We start from the raw sequence: 19,058 nt of genomic DNA on the forward strand, positions 1-19,058 counted from the left end.
GTTTAAACTAAATACAATTACTTGGTTCACAATACTCTCAAATTACAATTACAATAATATAAAATGTTGAAATTAATTACATATAAAAATTACAATTACAAGTTTTTTTACCCATACTTTTACTTTTATCCTCTTCACCAAAAGATCGGCTCGCTAGCCGCCCGGGCGATCGGTCACGTCTGTCACGCACTGTTGGCAAATACTGGGCATGCACCGGCTCCTGAACCCGCTCGTGTTGGTCAAGTCTTGTCTTGAAAGAGCTCACACTCGGTGCCGTCACAACACTCTCTGGTAGATTGTAACAAGAGTTTACAACCCTCACTCCGAAAAAGTTTGCCCTCACAGTTTTCTGGACTTGCGGCTTCTTCAATCTTGAGCTGTGATCCCTTGTGGGGCGAGCGTCCGTTCAGACTACATAGTTAAGTTTCAAAGTACCAAGCAAGCACACTCCGCAAGGTGGATAGCCCACCTGCTGTCAACCTCCTATATTTCCCACTTCTGAACTTTACCTTGTACTGTACCCTGAGGGGACACACAGCCCTCCCCTATATACTCCATCAACAATTTTTCAAACTTATCTGTGTGTAACTTCTGCTCACCTTTAGTTTCAGGAGGCAAGAAGGAAAAAAGGCGAGGCATCTCTTGTAAACTTCTGAATGGGTTACACAAAGGCAAATAATAAAAACAAGTAAGATGCAGGCCCATACTTCTGTTTCAATAAGCTCAAACTTTGCCAGTAGTCCCAGGACACCAGCCATCCTCAATGTGGCACCGTCGAATCGATACTGTATTCTGTAGCCGAGCCGCTGAGCGTCGTTATCTGTCATAGTGACGATAGTGGGACCCTCGCTGGACCACCTGGCGTTGCACTGCGCACATCATTCTGGCAGTACAGCGTACGAGTATTGGACGTGACCAAGGTTACTGTGACAGTTCCAATTCCCGAACGTGTGTATTGTCAGGTGTATACGGGCGGTATATTGGTACCTATTATACTTTTATCAATACTTAAGTAATCCTTCATATTTCATAATGTTGCAAATCTGTAATTAAAAACTATGTTCGATTTCGTCCTGGAGTAATGATGTATTTCTAAATGAGTTTAATCATAATCATTGGGATGACCGTTTCTGACGATAAATATATTTAGCTAAATTGTATAAAGATACGTACATTCATTATTTCAAACAGGAGCACGTAAGAAGTTTATCAGAAATATCAGACAAGAGTTAACTGTTCAACTCAGGGAACAATTTCACGCGTTTGGAGGATGCCTTTAATATATACTTATTTTTACCTGCAATAACTTATACTAAGACAAATTACGCATCAGTAAAACTACATTATGCAAAAACTAACATTTTAGAAGATCAGAATCACACGAAAATATTACATGGCCCCTGAAAATTGATGGACGAGTGTGACAGACTTGGCTGTTCACGGATTTTTTTTTTTTTTCACGGGGACTAGCCCACCCGGACACAGGTCACTGACCCACATCGGGGCCTGGGGGGCGAAAATATAATAATAATAATAATAATAATAATAATAATAATAATAATAATAATAATAATAATAATAATAAAAATAATAATAATAATAAAAATAATAATAATAATAATAATAATAATAATAATTAATAATAATAATAATAATAATAATAATAACAATAATAATAATAATAAATAATAGTCATAATAATTCATAATAAATAAAATTTATGATAAAACAAACAAAAATAAAATAATAAAATAATTATGACAATAATACAGTAACTGTAATAATAATAATTTTAATAATAAAGAACTATAAATACAAAAATGAAAAAAAGATCAAAAGTGAGAAACGATATATGTATGTTGTGTTGTCAATGATAAGAGAAACAATTGAGACCCTGCAATTGTGTGTAAATGAAGCAGAAAGTCAGATCAGCAACCTGGGATTTGGTCACAAATTTTGTGATGCCATAGGGCAGCAGGGTCTACCATTAGACAACACATTATGATTCCAATATCTTCCCAGGCGGTAGTACCTCCCTGTTTGATAGCTGCCTACGACTTACTACCTGCCTATGACCTACTAGTAAGCTTTGAAGCCCCATCCTCCTATTTAAAATACATTGAAAGTTTAAAATAAAGACAGTTGAGAGTGAAAGTATATACTGTACGTACTATACAAGCAAGAGCTAACATAACCCAAGCATAAGGTGAAAAAGTGGCCAAATAACCACAAATCGCTGGATCCATGAGCGATTGCGTTTCGTGCAGCCAGACGACACCGCCAACAGGCTACAGTCTCTCCTCGACTTACGACGGGGTTCTGTCCCGTCGACCAGGTCGTAAGTTGAAAAGGCGAAAATAATACATAGAAATTTTAAAATGGGTGTTTCTTTTTCTTCTCAGTACCAGGAGAACTCTCACTTTTACGCTTGCCAGCCATTTTAAAGGGAATTACAAACGAAAATTTTGTCAGTACACAGCGCCATCACTAACGTCGGGACTCAAAAATACATAAAGTGAAAAATAATTTATACGACCATGGCCGTTGTATGTCCGGGTTGTCGTAAGTCAAGGAAAAACTGTACATGTAAACCAAGGAATATCTAATAAGGAAGCTCAACTGACACACATTCCCATTATTTTTAGAAAGGTCCCCAAATTTTACTACAGCTTTACCTGTGAGTGTACTACTCAGAGACCGCATAGAGAACGGATTGGCCTTCACCAAGACTCCTACTATGCCTCCTCATGGCAACGTACGGAAACTGTATATCTTGCAAATTCAGGCTAAATAACAGAGGATCTTGGAGCAGCAATGGGCCCTAGAAGTATGGCATGCAGGCCCACCAGTGTGTGGACATGCCCTGATGCATACTAACCATTGCCCTACTACCTTGTGGGTTAGTGTGGTAAGATGAAAGGCTTGGGGAGCAGACCCTGAGAGAAAAGAAAGTGGTGTATGTTAAGGATGGTGGGACAGTAATACCTGTAGTTCCATGTCAAAAACTCTCAGGTTTAAAACTGTGTTGCTCCAGTTAAGTGATCTCTGGCTTATGCGAGTCTCTTTTTCAACAAAGAAGACTTACATACAGTATCACTTGTATTCTTGCATGACACTGAATATCCTAGATGAGTGAGTGTTTGGGGGTCAAGTGGTGGGGTTTGGTGAAGTCCAAAACTTTACAAAACTCATGTGAACCTTCAGGTGTGCAGTCATTGTGAACTCTCAACTGTGCAGGTGTCGTTCAAGTTTCATATTTCCTAAGATTATACTTGAATTTCTCACTGTATTTATTTTATCATTTCACCACTAATCAGCTTACTAGTTATTTAGCAGGTTGGTTTGTTCTTTGTTATGGGCTTTACTGATAAACTTTATTGTCCAGTGTTAGTACAGGAGGAAACTGGAGTACCCAGAGGAAACCTGTAATGTTTGGTGGTGTCATACTGGACGACCCCTTTCTCACATTTGACCTAGGTCTGGGACTGAACCCAGGACACAAGGCGACCAAAATTCCCCAAATGGCTGGTTCAACTCTGTGTAGGATAAACTCAATAACTTTGCAAAATCAGAATTGTTATTATTTAAAAGAAGGTTTGGTCAGCTACAGCCTGACACAATTTTCTTAGAATCCAAATGAAACAGAGGTAAAAACTCAGTTGTGGTCGAGGACACACCAACTAACTACAGTACTGTACTACTACCATCATAAAAGTTTGTGTTAAGAGAAGGGAAGGTTGACCTCACCTCTATTACAATATAAAGGATAAATAAAGGTAAAAAACTGTGACAAGTAATTGTCATAACTTATTGTTAGGTTTAACAGCAACAAGAACGTGGTTTCTCGGTGATTTCTGAGGGTCAAATGTTGGCACCAGGATGCTCTCCACACCTGAAAATAAAAATAATTTTGTATTCAGTCATTTCATTGACACATCCACAATCATACAATTCACAAGATTTTACTCAACCCTTACCGGTAAGTGGATTCCTTACTCTGCTCCATTGTGCATAGATGGAACACAACAGATACGAAATGTCCACTGATGATGGTTACCATCCCTACAGGTAACTTCCCCTGATGATGGTTACCATCCCTACAGGTAACTTCCCCTGATGATGGTTACCATCCCTACAGCTAACTTCCACTGATGATGACCACTGTCCCTACAGCTAACTTCCACTGATGATGACCACTGTACCTACAGCTAACTTCCACTGATGATGACCACTGTCCCTACAGCTAACTTCCACTGATGATGACCACTGTCCCTACAGCTAACTTCCACTGATGATGACCACTGTCCCTACAGCTAACTTCCACTGATGATGACCACTGTCCCTACAGCTAACTTCCACTTATTAAGGTTTAGTAAAAATTAAGCTTTTCTTAATTGTGGATTCAATCACAAAATTTAATCATGTATTATATATGGTGTGGTAAAGGGTTCACTGAGCATAACTTTTACAGAAAGTCCATGTTTCAGGAAGTGTTACGTTTGCCAGAACTTAAAACATTTGTCAGTTTCTGGTTTTAAATGAAATTTGGGTTTTCTCGGTTGATTAGTTAAATTTGGCAGAGGATGGTTTGAAGGTGGAAGGAACTATTATTTGTACAGTACATAAAATATGTGCTACTGAATTTAATGATGTGCTATGTGTCATTTTTATTGTTTACTATAAGTTTTTGTTCATTTCTGATGTATGCAAAATGAAATTTCTATGAATTAGGCGAAGTTTGTAATAGCAGATGATATACGTTTAAGGGTTAGTTTCACACACATACAAAACCAGCAAGAACTATATCAACTTGGTCAGCACAGCTCTTAGTGCAACTACAGCTTATACGAGACTCAGGCTGAGGGAGACAGTGCTGATGTGAGAAGAAGTAACAGAAAGGCTCTGGAGAGAGACAGTTCTTCTAGAAAGTACAAGAGCACATACACTGTAACATGTATTCTCGAATTTTCCACATTTGGCAATCAATTGGTCAAATATATTTTTATGCCTACAGTACTGCATAAGCTGGAGGGCTTACCAAGATGTGCACAAACTGTAACATATAGTCACAACTTTGGAACAAATTACAACATAAACATAAAGACCATGAGAGAAGCAACGGATATTAGTTCATGTGGGTTGTCATTGCCACCCCTTCTATAAGTGAGGCTTCAATAGTACAGTATCAGGTAAATGTTCTGATCAGGGTGGAAAGTGCACTTATTTTGTTTCAGTGGGCATGAATGTAAACAATGCAGAGAGGAGTGCCTGGTATGTGCTGTGGATGTTCCTGGAGTATATGGATAAGACATGATAAAGATACTACAGGATACCTATACAAACAGATTTATATCAGTCTTAACACACCACACTGAATATATATTCAAGAGTTCAATTTATTAATAATCAGACAATTAATATATTTTATCATTTCACTACTTATCAGCTTACTGACCATTTAAGCAGTTGTCTGTTCTTAATTACTTTGTTCAGACCTTCTTTATCCAGTATTTGTACAGGAGGAAACTGGAGTTCCCAGAGAAAACCTGCCATGTTTGGTGGTGTCACACTTGATAACTCCTTTCTCACATTTGTCCCAGGACAGGGACTGAACCCAGGACACAGCCTCTACCACTGTACCACCAACACTCCATGAAGTATACAGTATAGTGAATAAGTACATAAGGTGAATGTTGTTAAAAAGTAGCTTTAAATATTTTTTCTTTTTGATATGAGAAATTGGATATTGATTTTTTAAAACCTCCAGAAGTTTGGTTGATGTACTGTATGTTAATTTTCTGGCAAGACAGAGAGAGACATTAAAGTCAATAATGTTACAACACCTTCCTAGTAAAAGATAAGTACCAGTAACTTTATCTTCCTAGTGAGAGATAAGAAGTAACTTTATCTTCATAGCAAAGACATAAAGATGATGTATAGTACTAATAACTCACCCTGCTCATACAGAAACAGTAATCGGTCGAGGAGCACCAAAGATTCCACCACTGGCGCCAACAACAACCTCAGTGAGTAGTAAACCACCACCTGTAGGTCATAAGATCATGTAGAATAGTAGAAAACATCAGATCACTGGAAGAGTAGCCCCTCCAGCTTATGTCACCTGATGATTAGCCACCCCAGCTTATTTCACCTGATGATTAGTTACCCCAGCTTATTTCACCTGATGATTAGCCACCCCAGCTTATTTCACCTGATGATTAGCCACCCCAGCTTATTTCACCTGATGATTAGTCACCCCAGCTTATTTAACCAGATGATTAGCCACCCTAGCTTATTTCACCTGATGATTAGCCACCCCAGCTTATTTCACCAGAAGCTTAACCTCCCTAGCTTATTTCACATTACGTTTTAGCACTCTAATGCTACCTGGGGGAATTTGTTTAGGTTGGACTGGGTTAACTAAGACTAGGTTAGCTTAAGTTAGGTTTGATTAGGTTAAGTTAAGTAAGGTTAAGTTAGCATCAGGTGAAATAAGCTAGTGGTGCTAACATAAGAACATAAGGAGTCTGCAATAGGCCGGTTTGCCTGTGCATGGCAGCTCCTGTCGAGAGTTACTACCACTCTCTATCATCCATGAACCTATCTAGCCTCCTTTTAAAACTTTCCAGCATTCCAGCACTTACTACAAAGTTGCTAAGCTTGTTCCACTCGTCCACCACCCTATTTGTGAACCAGTTCCTTCCTATCTCCCTCCTAAACCTGAACTTATCCAATTTAAATCCGTTGCTACGAGTCCTATCCTGCTCGGATATTATAATGTTCATATGACCTAAAATATCCTAAGTGAACTGTGGAATCTTGCCAAACAATATATAGTAAAGAGAGGCAACAACAGGACACACCTCAGACTTAAGAATGAAACTTATGGCCTAACTTTCTTTAAGCTGTAAAATTATCTAAAAACTAGATGTGACAAGTGAAAGGTTTGTCAAGCAGTCAGGAGGTTTAAGGAGTGACTGTGGCTTTTACTTGGGAATCATTAAGTTACTGGCAACAAGGGAACTCTACTCAGCTAACAAGAGAGACAACATCAACAAAGATATACACTAACAAGACTGTAGTTGTGGTCTCCAAGTACTAATTGAAGCCTAATGGTGTCTATGTGAAAAGAGTGATTTTCATCTTTGACAGTTTAACCTTAAGAACTTAGCAGCTTCAATGATGAATATGATTACAATTATGTCAAGTAAGAATACTGTAAGTCTTTCTTTTGGAGTTTACTGTGGACAAACTTACATAGAGTCAGACAACACTGGCCACTACTCATGCAATTTTGGGGTCCTTCAAATTATAGTGTCTCAGAAAAAATTATGAACACTGCCTTACAGATTTTCATGGAGACTGTGAATGCTTGTACAGTATTACAAGAACACCATTGTCTTCACTTATGGTAGACCTCATACATCAACATACAGGACAATGTTGCTGTCGTGATACAAGCATTCATGCGATCTCCAAAAAATCTGTAAGGCAGTGTGTATACATTTTTCTGACACTCTGCAGTTTACTGAAAGTTATGTAAATCCAATAGGTTTCTGACCTGCATCCAGCGGCTGAGGTTATGTTTAGTTTGGTTACTACAAAGGTCCTCTTGTGGTAGTTTGAAATCTGGTAGTCGAGACACAGCTTCTACAGCATACCTGATAAGAAAATAGGTAGTTATATTTCTAAACAAGATCTGAAACATCAACGTTAAAATCTCTGGAGTACAGTACACCCACAGTCCTACTAAGCATTTAGTATTTTGGTAATGACTTTAAACAGGGATATAAACCATGATAAAAGATTTAGATAACAGATAGAAATCGCCAACACTTGCATAGTATGTACAGTACAGTAGTTGCTCTTACCATCAACTTACACACTTGGTACACAAAGTGGATCTTGAGCATTCCCATTGCTTCATGTTTCAAATTAATTTAGAGCATACAAAGTTTAATCCCCAGCTTTGTTCTTATAAACAATGTAATATTTTATATGACTTTGCTGTACTGTACATGAATCACAATCACTCTTGAAGCATTAACTAAAATTTACATTAATCTAATCCTCAATATAAAACAATTATAATCTCTGATGTAAATATGATCCTATACATCAGCTCAAACTTACTGAGAAAACTCCATTTTGTGGGCGTGATTGACAGAGCGGAGGCCAGCATGATGATGACTTGGCCAGTGCCTGATGATTATTTCCTCCAGGGATGCTCGGTAACAGTGAACCTGAGCCAAAAATCTTCATCATCATCAACATCATTACCAATCATCATAAATTATCATCATCATCAGCATCATCATTATCAATCATCATCAATTATCACCAACTATCATCATCAAAATATATACAAGTTAATACAAGTCCAGTACTGTAGCTACCATGTTTACAGTTGAAGTATAAGTACAGCTACTCCTCGACTTACGACCGCCCCAGTCGTACCAAATTTTTTTTAAATTATGTATTTTCGAGTCCAGACGTTAGTGATTGCGCTGTGTACTGACAAAATTTTCGTTTGTAATTCCCTTTAAAATGGCTGGCATGCTTAAAAGTGAGAGTTTTGTGGTGCTGAGAAGAAAAAGAGACACCCATTTTAGATTTTCTATGTATTATCTTCGCATTTTCGACTTACGACCAATTCGACTTACGACCTGGATTTGGGTCCCCAACCCCATTGTAAGTCGAGGAGTGGCTGTAGTTTGCAGTATAACTCTGAATATATTAAGTGGCAAAAGGATGAAGAGTAAACAAAATAAAAGATAACTCAAAAGGAAAAGTACAGGGTGTCCACAAAAGTACTGTCCACATTTTAAAAACAATTAGCATTACTACCGGTACTTAGTCCGTAATATATGAACCTTGACCGAATGGGTCAGATTGTCTGTTCAAGCTGAGGTCCACTATAGACAGAGTCCGTTATATTGGGGGATTACAGTAAATGAAATACATGCAGTGGACCATAAGGAAGCTACAGTATTGAGAAACTGCGCCACTAGTTGTGATGCAGTGCGAGACAACGAGCCCCAGCCAAGACATATGGTTTTAAATTTTTACAATGATGTACCAACAGTAAGTCTACTGCTCTGTACATATATACTGTTTCAGATGTTTTGCTTGCACTGGATGTGATTTTTTGATGAGGTTTTACTGAAAAAGAAATGCTAAACTTATCCATTTAACATTTTATTCTTTCCAGTGACATCTACCAGTAACCAAACTCTGGGACACTCAACACGTCAATGCTCCTCTGAACCATGAAGACTAAAACATACAGTCTAGCTTTTGGATTTTTAGTACTGTACTGTAAACTGAAACATGGGACATAAAATATATCTTTTGTAACTTTGGATTCTCAAAAACCGGATCTTCATAAATCGGGGACTACCTCTCTTACAAATGTTCATCCCCAGAAAATTAATTTTATGTACAGTATTATTAATACAGTATATGGGTTCATAAAAAAATCCAACACTACTTGAGTTCTAAGATATGGTTAAATTAGGTTAGATTAGATGAGGAGAGGTTAAGTTAGGAGAGGTTGGATTAGGTTAGATGAGGTGAGGTTACATTAGGAGAGGTTAGGTTAGGTGAGGTTAGCTTAGGTGAGGTTAGCTAAGGTGAGGTTAGGTAAGATGAAGTGAGAAGAGGTGAGGTGAGGTAAGGTTAGGTTCCATCAGATGAGATGAAGTTAGGATAGGTTAGGTTAAGTACCATGTTTATGATCAATTACCTTAAGGTTGTCTACTCCCAGTCGGAGTCGATTAACATACATTTCTATAGCATGACAAGCAACTTCCCGTGCCTCGTAAGTCAACACAAACCCAGGCAGGGAGTAGACAAAGTCACTCATGGGGTAACCCGGATATTCTCTCTCGTCTCTAGAAAACAAAAAGATTACAGTAACATGAATTTCGAATTAAACTTCCTATTCCCCTTGAAATTTTAACTTGTTTTATTTCATTTATCACAATGCTCAGATTTTTTTTCCAACAGAACCTCAAAGATTTACGAGTAGCATACATACAGTAACTTTGTTTAATTCTTTTTAACCCTTGTGAGTATAATTCCTAAAAGTGTCCAGTATAGATAGCAAGTGTTAAGTGTTGGTGAAGAGCTTTGAAGCAATAAATTTAGTCACCAGTGAGACAGATGGTGCCTCTTACCTCCTAAACTTGTATACTGTACTGTACACTGTAGAACATACACAGCAAACCTTAACTTCCACACTGATTCACAACACTTCATGTGGTATTTATTTTACATACATACTAAGTTGAGTCATCAGGTTCATTTATGCTCATACTATCATACATGTAATGAATGTAGTGGACACGATTGACAATCATTCTTTAATGTATCATATAATGTGACATCTCTATAGATCCTGTACTGACACTGGACACTGAGGTTCACAATAAAGTAACCAAGAAAAGACCAACCCCCTGAATGACTAGTGAGCTAATAAGTGGTTTTCCTTAACAATCTGCAGTATCTCCTGGATGCTAGAGATGTAAGCATTCAGCAACAATACATTAGAGTCATAAACCTGGCAGTATTCAGCTTCATGTAACAACAAGCAACAGACACAACTGCCTGACAAGTTGACATGTTGGTGAAGATTCTCAGCAGGGTTGGCGCCAGGTTCCCACAGGTGTGTAGGCCCAACAGTCCACACACGGCTCCTCTTGACTCTAACTCTGGCCAGGCTCCCGTCACCACCTGTACCATGACACTCTCAATACAAAGTTCAAATTAGAACTTTGAATTAACTTATAAATACAATGTTACATAAAAAAAAGCTCAGTCAATTTAGAACCTTCTCTCCATGTTATTGCTCACACTACATACACACATCTATTCATGCGCTAAATGCACCTCACCTTAAGCTTCTCTTCATACCTACACACTTTCATCCCTTTTAAATAAACTCCTTCAACCCATCCTTCAGCACAGATAGTCATATTATTGCATATTTTGTATCGCTTGTCATACTTGTGCCACTGTTTTGGTTCTGGTGAAGAAGCTAATAACTATACAACTGGATATTGGTTTACTCCTGCGGCAGGAGTAAACCAATTCAGTTATGGAAGGCTCCCATAACTGAATTAAAATATTTTTAATCCATCTTGTTGTATCTCTAACACTTAGAAGAGTCCAACACCCAAAATATGTGATGACCTGCTAAATGATCTACAATGTTTTGAATATTGTAAGAGTTGAGAGGTAAGATAAGTGGGTGACTAATCCTGATGAAATCTGAATACAGACAGACAGATATACTAATGTCCAGTTTCTCTGTGTATCAACATGGTTACCTTTGTCATCAATTAGCAGATATTAGTATATCCTTATTTTCCCTTGGTATCTGTTTATCAAGCTAATTATCACAATTTGTTTGCTCGAACATACAGTTTTTGTTATTTTAATTTTACCAATACCTCAATAAATTTTAAAGATTAAATTTTTTAAGCCTAATCATATGTATGCTTATAACCAGATGACAATATAAAGGTGGGCCACAAGTTCTTCAGATTAGCTGAAGTGGGTCAATGCCTCAAGATGGTTGGGAATCAATGCTCTAAGACTATTGAAAGTACAGTACATGTGTACTCTTATCCCTAGTCGAAGAAAGATGAGGGTAGGAGGGCCAGGGAAAGGCAGAGACTCGGATGGATACCTGCATATGAAATTATAAGTTGGGTCCTCAGCGATGCAAAATCTGGGAGAATTTATAAAAACATCCTGAAAATATTTAAAGTAGAGGATTGCGGTTGCCAACCCTCAGATATGAGGATGGAGATTTCACCGATTGACTGTGTTATAATACATATCTTTAAGAATCTCCCAGTAGATACTGTATAAAATGTGAACCTGTTTAAATGTGTGAGGGTTGATGTGAGGGTGTAGCAGGCAGGCAGTGTGGCGAGGAGCTGGTGGTAGTGGAGGCAGTGATGTCTCTCTCCGTTTCATTTTCTCCACAGCCATTTCCAGCTGATTATCAAACTTCCTGAAAGTAGAAAAAACAGAAAATAATAATCTGAATACTGTACAGTATAACAAAATAAATATTATCACAAGAAATCATCCTACGCTTGGCTGTACAGTACGTTTACTGTTAAGTTACATAATTAATTCTGCTCATCACCTGCAGAGGTATCACTCGTTTAACATTAATTCACTTAATATTATATCGGTTTAGCGATAAAAGAATTTTGACACCCTTTCTCATTAAACGTTCGGTAAAAATTTGGTTTAGTGATACCTTGACTTGCTGGAAAAGGGAAAAAATGGGGATGAGGTGAGATGGCATGTTGCCATTATTACATGTAATGAAACTAACAAAAATACAGTAGTGGAAAAATCATTACAATACTCTATTGTAGCTTAGAAATAAAGAAAACACTGTATAATATAAAATTTTATCATAAGAAAAGTGAAGAGCACAGGTGTGTACGGTGTGTGTGGAATGAATGTACGTGTGGGCTGTAACTGCATCGCCGACTTGCCACTCAGCCGCACTCCCTCCCCCAATGTGGCATCACAGCATACACACGTCTCTGGAGTCAGCTGGGTGACTATGAGGCTGAACTGTGTTACATTGCTCAGAGGATGGCTTAAGTGAGGAAGGAGCTATTTTTTATACATCAAATATGTGCTATTGTGTTTTGAGATATACAGTACATAATTTTATTGTTTATCACAGCAATTTTTATTAATTTCTGGCATATGCAATTTGAAATTTGTTCGAATTAGGCTCATCTTTTGTTCGCTAAATTGCTTAACTCTGAACCACAGCGTCTATACAGAAGTTTGGTGTTATTAAATCAATTGTTTAACTTCGAAACCGTTCATAACAAACTCGTTTATTATTATTATTAGGGAGTACAGCACTGCACCCGGTGTTTACTGCCCTGCTGTTTGAACCTTTGCTGTTATCCCTCGCTTTGTGATAATTCACTTAATGTTAGGTTTTTCAGGAACACAACCCCATCAATAAACGAGGGATACCTGTATAAGGCAGGAGTCTCACAGGTTAATAAAATATCAATTGTGGTTTTATTATAATCACTCACTTTGCACCATTGACAAATTCATCCTGCGCCTCCAAGCAAACGACTCTTACGTCATGTCCATAAGCAAGAAGTCTGGAGAGATGGCCTTGACCAGAGCCCACATCTATCATGACACCATCACAAGCAGCCTGGGCCACCTGCCCAGCTATCAGTGCCAGGCGGGCAACCTCATGTTGTTTTTTAGGCTTCAAATGACGACGAAAGACGTGTTGAAGCAACTTGTGTTGTCCCGCCGCTGAGGGAACACGTGGGATTATTTACTACAGTACTGTATGTACCAATTAACAATTCTGTCTAAAACATTTCCATGCAATTTTACACTTGGTTCTAAAGAAATAAAACTTAATGGTGTGCTAATTTTTAACCCTGACATAACACTTATACAGTACAGTACTGTAATGTGGTGCACCCATTGTTCTCCCTTTAGCAGACCTTTCTTACTGTGGCCGAGGGTGGTCAGTAACCCACACACTGTGACCAAGGGTACCTGACTACTAAACATTGTTTATACAGGCAAGTGTTATCAAGCATTAAGAATTAATGTGGATATTCATGATTCACTTTATACTGTGTACAGGTACTGTACTGTATGAATGTTGAGGATATAAGCAAATATTACAGGTGGCAGTGTTGTTCTAGAACCTAAACTTATACTGCCACTTTCTACAACTGTCCTGTGTCATTCTTGCTATTATTTCCCGCTCGTTTGTGGTGTTTGTCTGTACCCTTGATGTTCTCGACACATCAGTGAGACAGAAGATAATTAACATAAAAAAAATGACATGAATATTAGGCACCTCAGTTCAATTCACCTCATGATTAAACACCCTAATGCTACCTGGGGATTAGGTTAGGTGTGTATTAGGGTGCTTAATCATCAGGTGAAATAGCTGGGGTGCCTAATGTTCATGTTATCAAGATTTAAGTACAACCACTTTACAATTTCTCACCTGCACTTAACTCAGATGCTGCATCGCCCCAACTTACAGACATTTGTTGGATAGGATGGATTAACTTTCTTGAATCTGTTGTGCTTTGATCACTCCTACAGGCCTTATGTGGCTGACAGACAGACAAGGGAGAACTAACTCTCTCGTCTTCACCTTCATTTATATTTTTATTCTTCTCCGTTTTTTGTATTTCAGGTGATTCTTTATAAACAATGCAATGTTGAGAGCCACATGAATCACTACACTCTTCCTTCATCACTGCCACACTGTCATTGTTTATACTCTGTCTCGTGGATAATGTCTTGGTGTATTTAACTGCTGCGTTTAAGTCAACATCTGTATGGACAATGCTGGGCAGATCCATTTCAACTGGAGGTGACTTCATCCTCACATCAATTTTCCAATTAACATTCTCATTCAAAGTACTCTTCACATCACATTTCATTTCATTATTATCTGAACTGCCTGATAATCTTTCTGTTTTCTGAAGCTGTTGATTGAGGTAATCTGTGAACGGGTCTGTCGACGAAACAGATCGTCTTGGTAAAGTATAAGTAAAGGCAGTTGCCCGAAGAGCCACCAGTGAGAGAGGCCACACAGTTTTTTGTCTGTAACAAAAAGAAAAGTCAGCTAAGATTGGTATCCTGCCAGCTGTGGCTCACTAGACAACAAAGATCCATAACTAAATTAAAAATCATTGGAGCAAATCTAATTGACATAAGCACATCAATCATACAGTAGACTGTACTTGTACTGCACACAATTTACAACATGTTTCATGAAATTCCATGAAATTTTTTAGGTCAAATTGATTTTAAAAACTTTAGATTACAGCCACACAACTTTTGATTAGAGACAACTTATAATTGAAAACTTGAACTGCTATACTGTATCCCTGTCCAGGCTGACTGTGGCCAAGCAGGCAGACTCCAGGTGTAGGAGAGGTAATGATCATAACTAACAGGACTTCTGCAATAATTTCCAAGTAGTGGATCGAAGAAAAGTCATAAGGACATTAAGAACAACTACGTTAGGGATATTACTTGAACTTGAAAGTTGTAATATACATGTACAGTACATATATGATATTAATCTTTTAGCTGTAACTTGGTGTAAAAGGCATAAAGAAAACTTGAAAAAAAGGAAAAATTACACTTTCCTGTCGCAACTCCCAAGGGTAACTGAAAAACAAAAACAAAATGAATGTTAGAGTCTTTACCACGTACTTCAAGGCTCCATCGCGAGAGAGGAAGTCTGCCAGCTCACATGGAGTCAATGTGTCCAAGACAGTTGCCCATTCAGGATTTAATCGGGACCATAAGTCTTCCGTGAAGAAATCCTATGAAGATGAATTTAGTACAAAAGAAAACCCAATAAATCAATACCCGAACTGTTATCAAGGCAGGTAACAGTTACAGCTACAATATGCTTTCAAAGTTTCTCTTGGAAGTGTTGGTGTTACAGCAGTCATGTGCATATGTCTCATACTGTGTCCTGGGTTCAATCCCCAACACAAGACATGTGTAAGATGTGTGTTTTCTCCGAGTACTCCAGTTTCTTCTTGTACAGTTCTGTATACTAACATTGGACAATAAAGGTCATAATAAATTAACAAATAACTACCCAACCACCTGAACAGATAGTAAGCTGATAATCATTTAACCCTTAGGCCCTGGGTGACATTCCAGAATGTCCGACCAGAGCAGCCCAGGTGACGTTCCAGAACGTCCGCCTATTTTCCCGCCATTTTTTATTTTGTTTATTTTTGGAAAAGTTGATTTTTTTCTTGATTTATTCCCAGTCTTTGTGAATAAGTATTTGATAAAGACAGTAAACAATAAATTACAGGTGGTCCTGATTCATGAAAGGATTCTTCCTGAAAAATCTTCGGAAATTGATTTTTTTTGTTAATAAGATCCCATTTTCCCAAAAATCTACCAATATAAAAGCTGAGATACTGTATGGTCAAATGAAAAATATTTATAAATGCTATAAAATAAGATTTTAATGACAAGTTTGGTATACATAATGGTTATAAGGCAATAATAAAGGTAATATTGTTTGTGAAATGCATGCAGCAGCAGTACATTAATAAATTCATACTTACAAGAAATTGTAGTTCTTTAAATTTACTGAGATACTGTCATTAGTTGTGATGCAGTGGAAGACTACAAAGCCCAACCAAGACATGGTTTTAATTTCATAAAGTGATGCACCAACAGTAAGTCTTCTGTACAGTACACTACATGTTTTGCTTTCATTGGATTTGATTTTTGATGAGGTTTTATCCGATGAAGAAATGCTAAAGTTGGCCATTTAACATATTATTCTTTCTTTACATCGACATCAAATAAAAAATGGATTTAAAAAAGTACAGTTTGAAGAAAGTTACATATGTATCTACCTTAAATTAAGAGTTGAAAAATAACCATAGCATAGCACACAGTGAGCGAGAACACGTCTAGGTGCATTTCTTCCAGATGGCCACCCTAGATACCTCCTGGGGGCATGTGAGTGAATTTTTGTTTGGACCGAAATTCATATAAGCGAGAGTAGCATTCGTTAAATACGAAAGAAGTGTTAAATTAGAAAATTTATATGCTTGTAAGCGAATTCTCATATCTCAAACATTCATATAGCAAGGGATACCTGTAATTAAAAGTTGTAAAATGAAAATAACAATCATTTGCCACTTCTCAAGAGGAGGAGTAGGGTAACATAATCTTGTCCAGAGTATGATAACAAAACTTGCCAGGATACAAATGCTGGTAAAGGTGTGGGCATCACTGTTTGTCTGTTAATGTGTCGTTCAGAGAGTATAGGGTTAAATAATTTCTGGTGGCAGATAACCTGAACAAGTAAAACTAACCTCACAATCACAGGTTAGGATCTTAGGCCAATTGATTGGTTGGTTGGTTATGTTCTATGCTGTTCTATATAAATTATTTAGAGATGTACAGTAACAGTCTCCCTGGACTAACTTTTGTTGACAATACTTCAGTACAGTACTTTGTAGGCTTACTGAGATTTTAAATATTACTGGATACAATTTTTCATTAGTTTACACTTGTATTTGCTCTTGCTCCTGCACCAGACTTGCATTTTATGGACTAATATACAGTAAACAAATATGAGAAGATCCTGTCAGAAACTAACCAGAAATAAAGAAGTTGCTAACTCTTTCCTCAGCCTGTATCTTATGAGGGCTAAAGGAGAGAAAATATTATCAGTATTCTCACACCCTTTGTGATGGCTAAAATACAATCCAGCAAAACACTGCCTCTACATTTCAGGAGAAGATTGCCACTTTTTTCTTTGTTAATATTCCGTAGTGATCATTCAAGGAACTTTATATTGATTCTTATACAGGGCTGTATAGGGAGATTGAGTAAAAAAAAATAGTCTATAGCATTTCCATTAGATATTTATAGTTTTTGCATTATTTTCACTTAAGAAAGTACAAGTTCGTAGGTATATTTTTTTTGTTTACTGTACTTCTAACTAGGCCAATCAACGGAAGTATTGATGTCACATGATGGTCATGCACATAATTCTTACTCGGGCAATCACTGCAAGTCTAAATGTCACGTAAACTTGAATTACCTTGTAGTGGCAAGATGCCTTCTGTCTGTGCAGGCTGCTCGTTGGAAGACTGGCATATAATTCAACGAGATACAGTATTGAGAAAGAAGCCGCAGCTGTTAAGAGCTTTAGGTCTCATGGTGTTTTTCTTGGTTCAGTAAAGTGTCCAAGGTGTAATTCAGACTGTGTGTACCGTCAAGATCGTTACACTTAGTATTGCAGTAAATTAAGGTAAGGTTTGGTTTGGCTAGATTAAGTAAAATTTACACACCAAAGACTTCCTTGGAAAGGTTAGGTCAGATCCTTCTGGTTTCTTTGGTTAGGTTAAGTTGTATACTGTACTAATATTCGAGGGTCGTTTTAGAGCGTCTTTACCCCACAATGTTGGTAATGGTGAGGAGTCACATTCGTGTGAAACAGAACATATATTTTTAAGTAATTTCCGTGAATGGTCACTACAGAATATGGTTAATATTTACCAAGATCTCAGCAAAAAAAGGTATAGAATACAGGTGCCACGTTATTACTAGAAACTTAAGAGCAGGATGTTGGTTTCAATATACTGTAGAGAACACAGAATCCACTTACGAAGCAATTAAACAATTTATAGTGTTAGCCACCAAACATTATGACCTCTGGTCAGGATACCACAATGAACAACAATCTTACCAGAACGTATGTATCCAGCAGATTTCGATATAAATCTAAAAACATGACGGCAGACTTCGTGAAGTCCTTCCAGGCACCAACATTCTTCTGGTTCAAGTGAACGTAGTTATCCATTGTGTATCTTATATGTGATGAAGTTTACTTGACTATACATTCAGGCTTTAGTTTTCTCTCTTCCATACTGTCACTTATGAAAAGTGTTTTTATTTAACTTTAAGTGTAGTTAATATTATACTTTCTCCTTCATAGTACAGTACTGGTTGTCTGTCAACCTCCTTGAATAATATTATGGTTGACTCAAACGGTCGCTTTATCTACAGTATCAACATTTACGTTTTCATTGGTACACAATTTATTATATATTCCAGTCTAATATACAGAGATTTGTACAATAATAATTACTCTTGTATAATATTCAATGAAATTTAAAATACTTAATTGACTTATTACCTACAATATGTCTTATGAATATTTGTAAATTAATTTACTGAATTCAGGCTAAAAAAATATAAGGTTCCCAGGATAATCCATTGCATAGAATATAACTAAGTACTGATAAATATTGAAAGAATATGAGGAAAGATAAGAAACAGTAATGACATTGAAACTAATAATTAAGATATAGAAAAGAAAGATAAAGAATATTTAAATTATAAATAAATAAATGACATTGAAAGAAATAAACACCAAGTAAGAAAAGTAAAATATAGAAATTAAGTAATAAGGATAGAGAAATAGACTTACAAAACACAAAGAAAGAAATTAAAGA

The 19,058-nt window shown here is 37.2% G+C and overlaps 2 protein-coding genes and 1 long non-coding RNA gene across 5 annotated transcripts in view; 1 reads left to right on the forward strand and 2 right to left on the reverse strand.

Moving 5' to 3' along the window:
- Nucleotides 1-842, reverse strand: part of LOC121853440 (RANBP2-like and GRIP domain-containing protein 5/6) — a 44,267-nt gene extending 43,425 nt beyond the window's left edge. For all 3 annotated transcript variants that reach the window (XM_042347570.1, XM_042347572.1, XM_042347569.1), the window contains exon 1: nt 600-842. In XM_042347570.1, the coding sequence (XP_042203504.1) occupies nt 600-827 (228 nt within the window). In that variant the 5' untranslated portion in view covers nt 828-842. The remainder of the gene's footprint in view (nt 1-599) is intronic.
- Nucleotides 843-3,563: 2,721 nt separating this feature from the next.
- LOC121853441 (protein RRNAD1-like) lies at nt 3,564-18,661 on the reverse strand. Its single transcript, XM_042347573.1, has 11 exons — nt 18,290-18,661; nt 15,265-15,377; nt 14,039-14,646; nt 13,089-13,323; nt 11,887-12,022; nt 10,562-10,734; nt 9,746-9,893; nt 8,134-8,243; nt 7,562-7,661; nt 5,955-6,045; nt 3,564-3,892 (listed from the first exon to the last, which is right to left on the reverse strand). Exons 1-11 carry the CDS (start codon nt 18,401-18,403, stop codon nt 3,801-3,803), a joined length of 1,920 nt encoding a protein of 639 aa, XP_042203507.1. The 5' UTR covers nt 18,404-18,661; the 3' UTR covers nt 3,564-3,800.
- On the forward strand, nt 5,873-9,357 carry LOC121853442. The gene is made up of 2 exons (XR_006086319.1): nt 5,873-6,026; nt 9,212-9,357. It is a non-coding gene; the product is annotated as an uncharacterized LOC121853442 (long non-coding RNA).
- Nucleotides 18,662-19,058: the final 397 nt, after the last annotated feature.

Source organism: Homarus americanus, unplaced genomic scaffold, assembly GCF_018991925.1.
Source record: "Homarus americanus isolate GMGI-L3 unplaced genomic scaffold, GMGI_Hamer_2.0 scaffold4896, whole genome shotgun sequence".
NCBI lineage: Eukaryota > Metazoa > Arthropoda > Malacostraca > Decapoda > Nephropidae > Homarus > Homarus americanus.

What these genes read in the sequence shown, in the direction of transcription:
- LOC121853441 (XM_042347573.1), bottom strand. Translation starts at nt 18,403, where the DNA reads ATGGATAACTACGTTCACTTGAACCAGAAGAATGTTGGTGCCTGGAAG. An exon ending in CACAAAATGGAGTTTTCTCA is followed by an intron (nt 7,662 to 8,133) that starts GTAAGTTTGAGC and finishes TTTTCTTATCAG; the next exon opens with GTATGCTGTAGAAGCTGTGT. An exon ending in ACCTCAGCCGCTGGATGCAG is followed by an intron (nt 6,046 to 7,561) that starts GTCAGAAACCTA and finishes TATGACCTACAG; the next exon opens with GTGGTGGTTTACTACTCACT.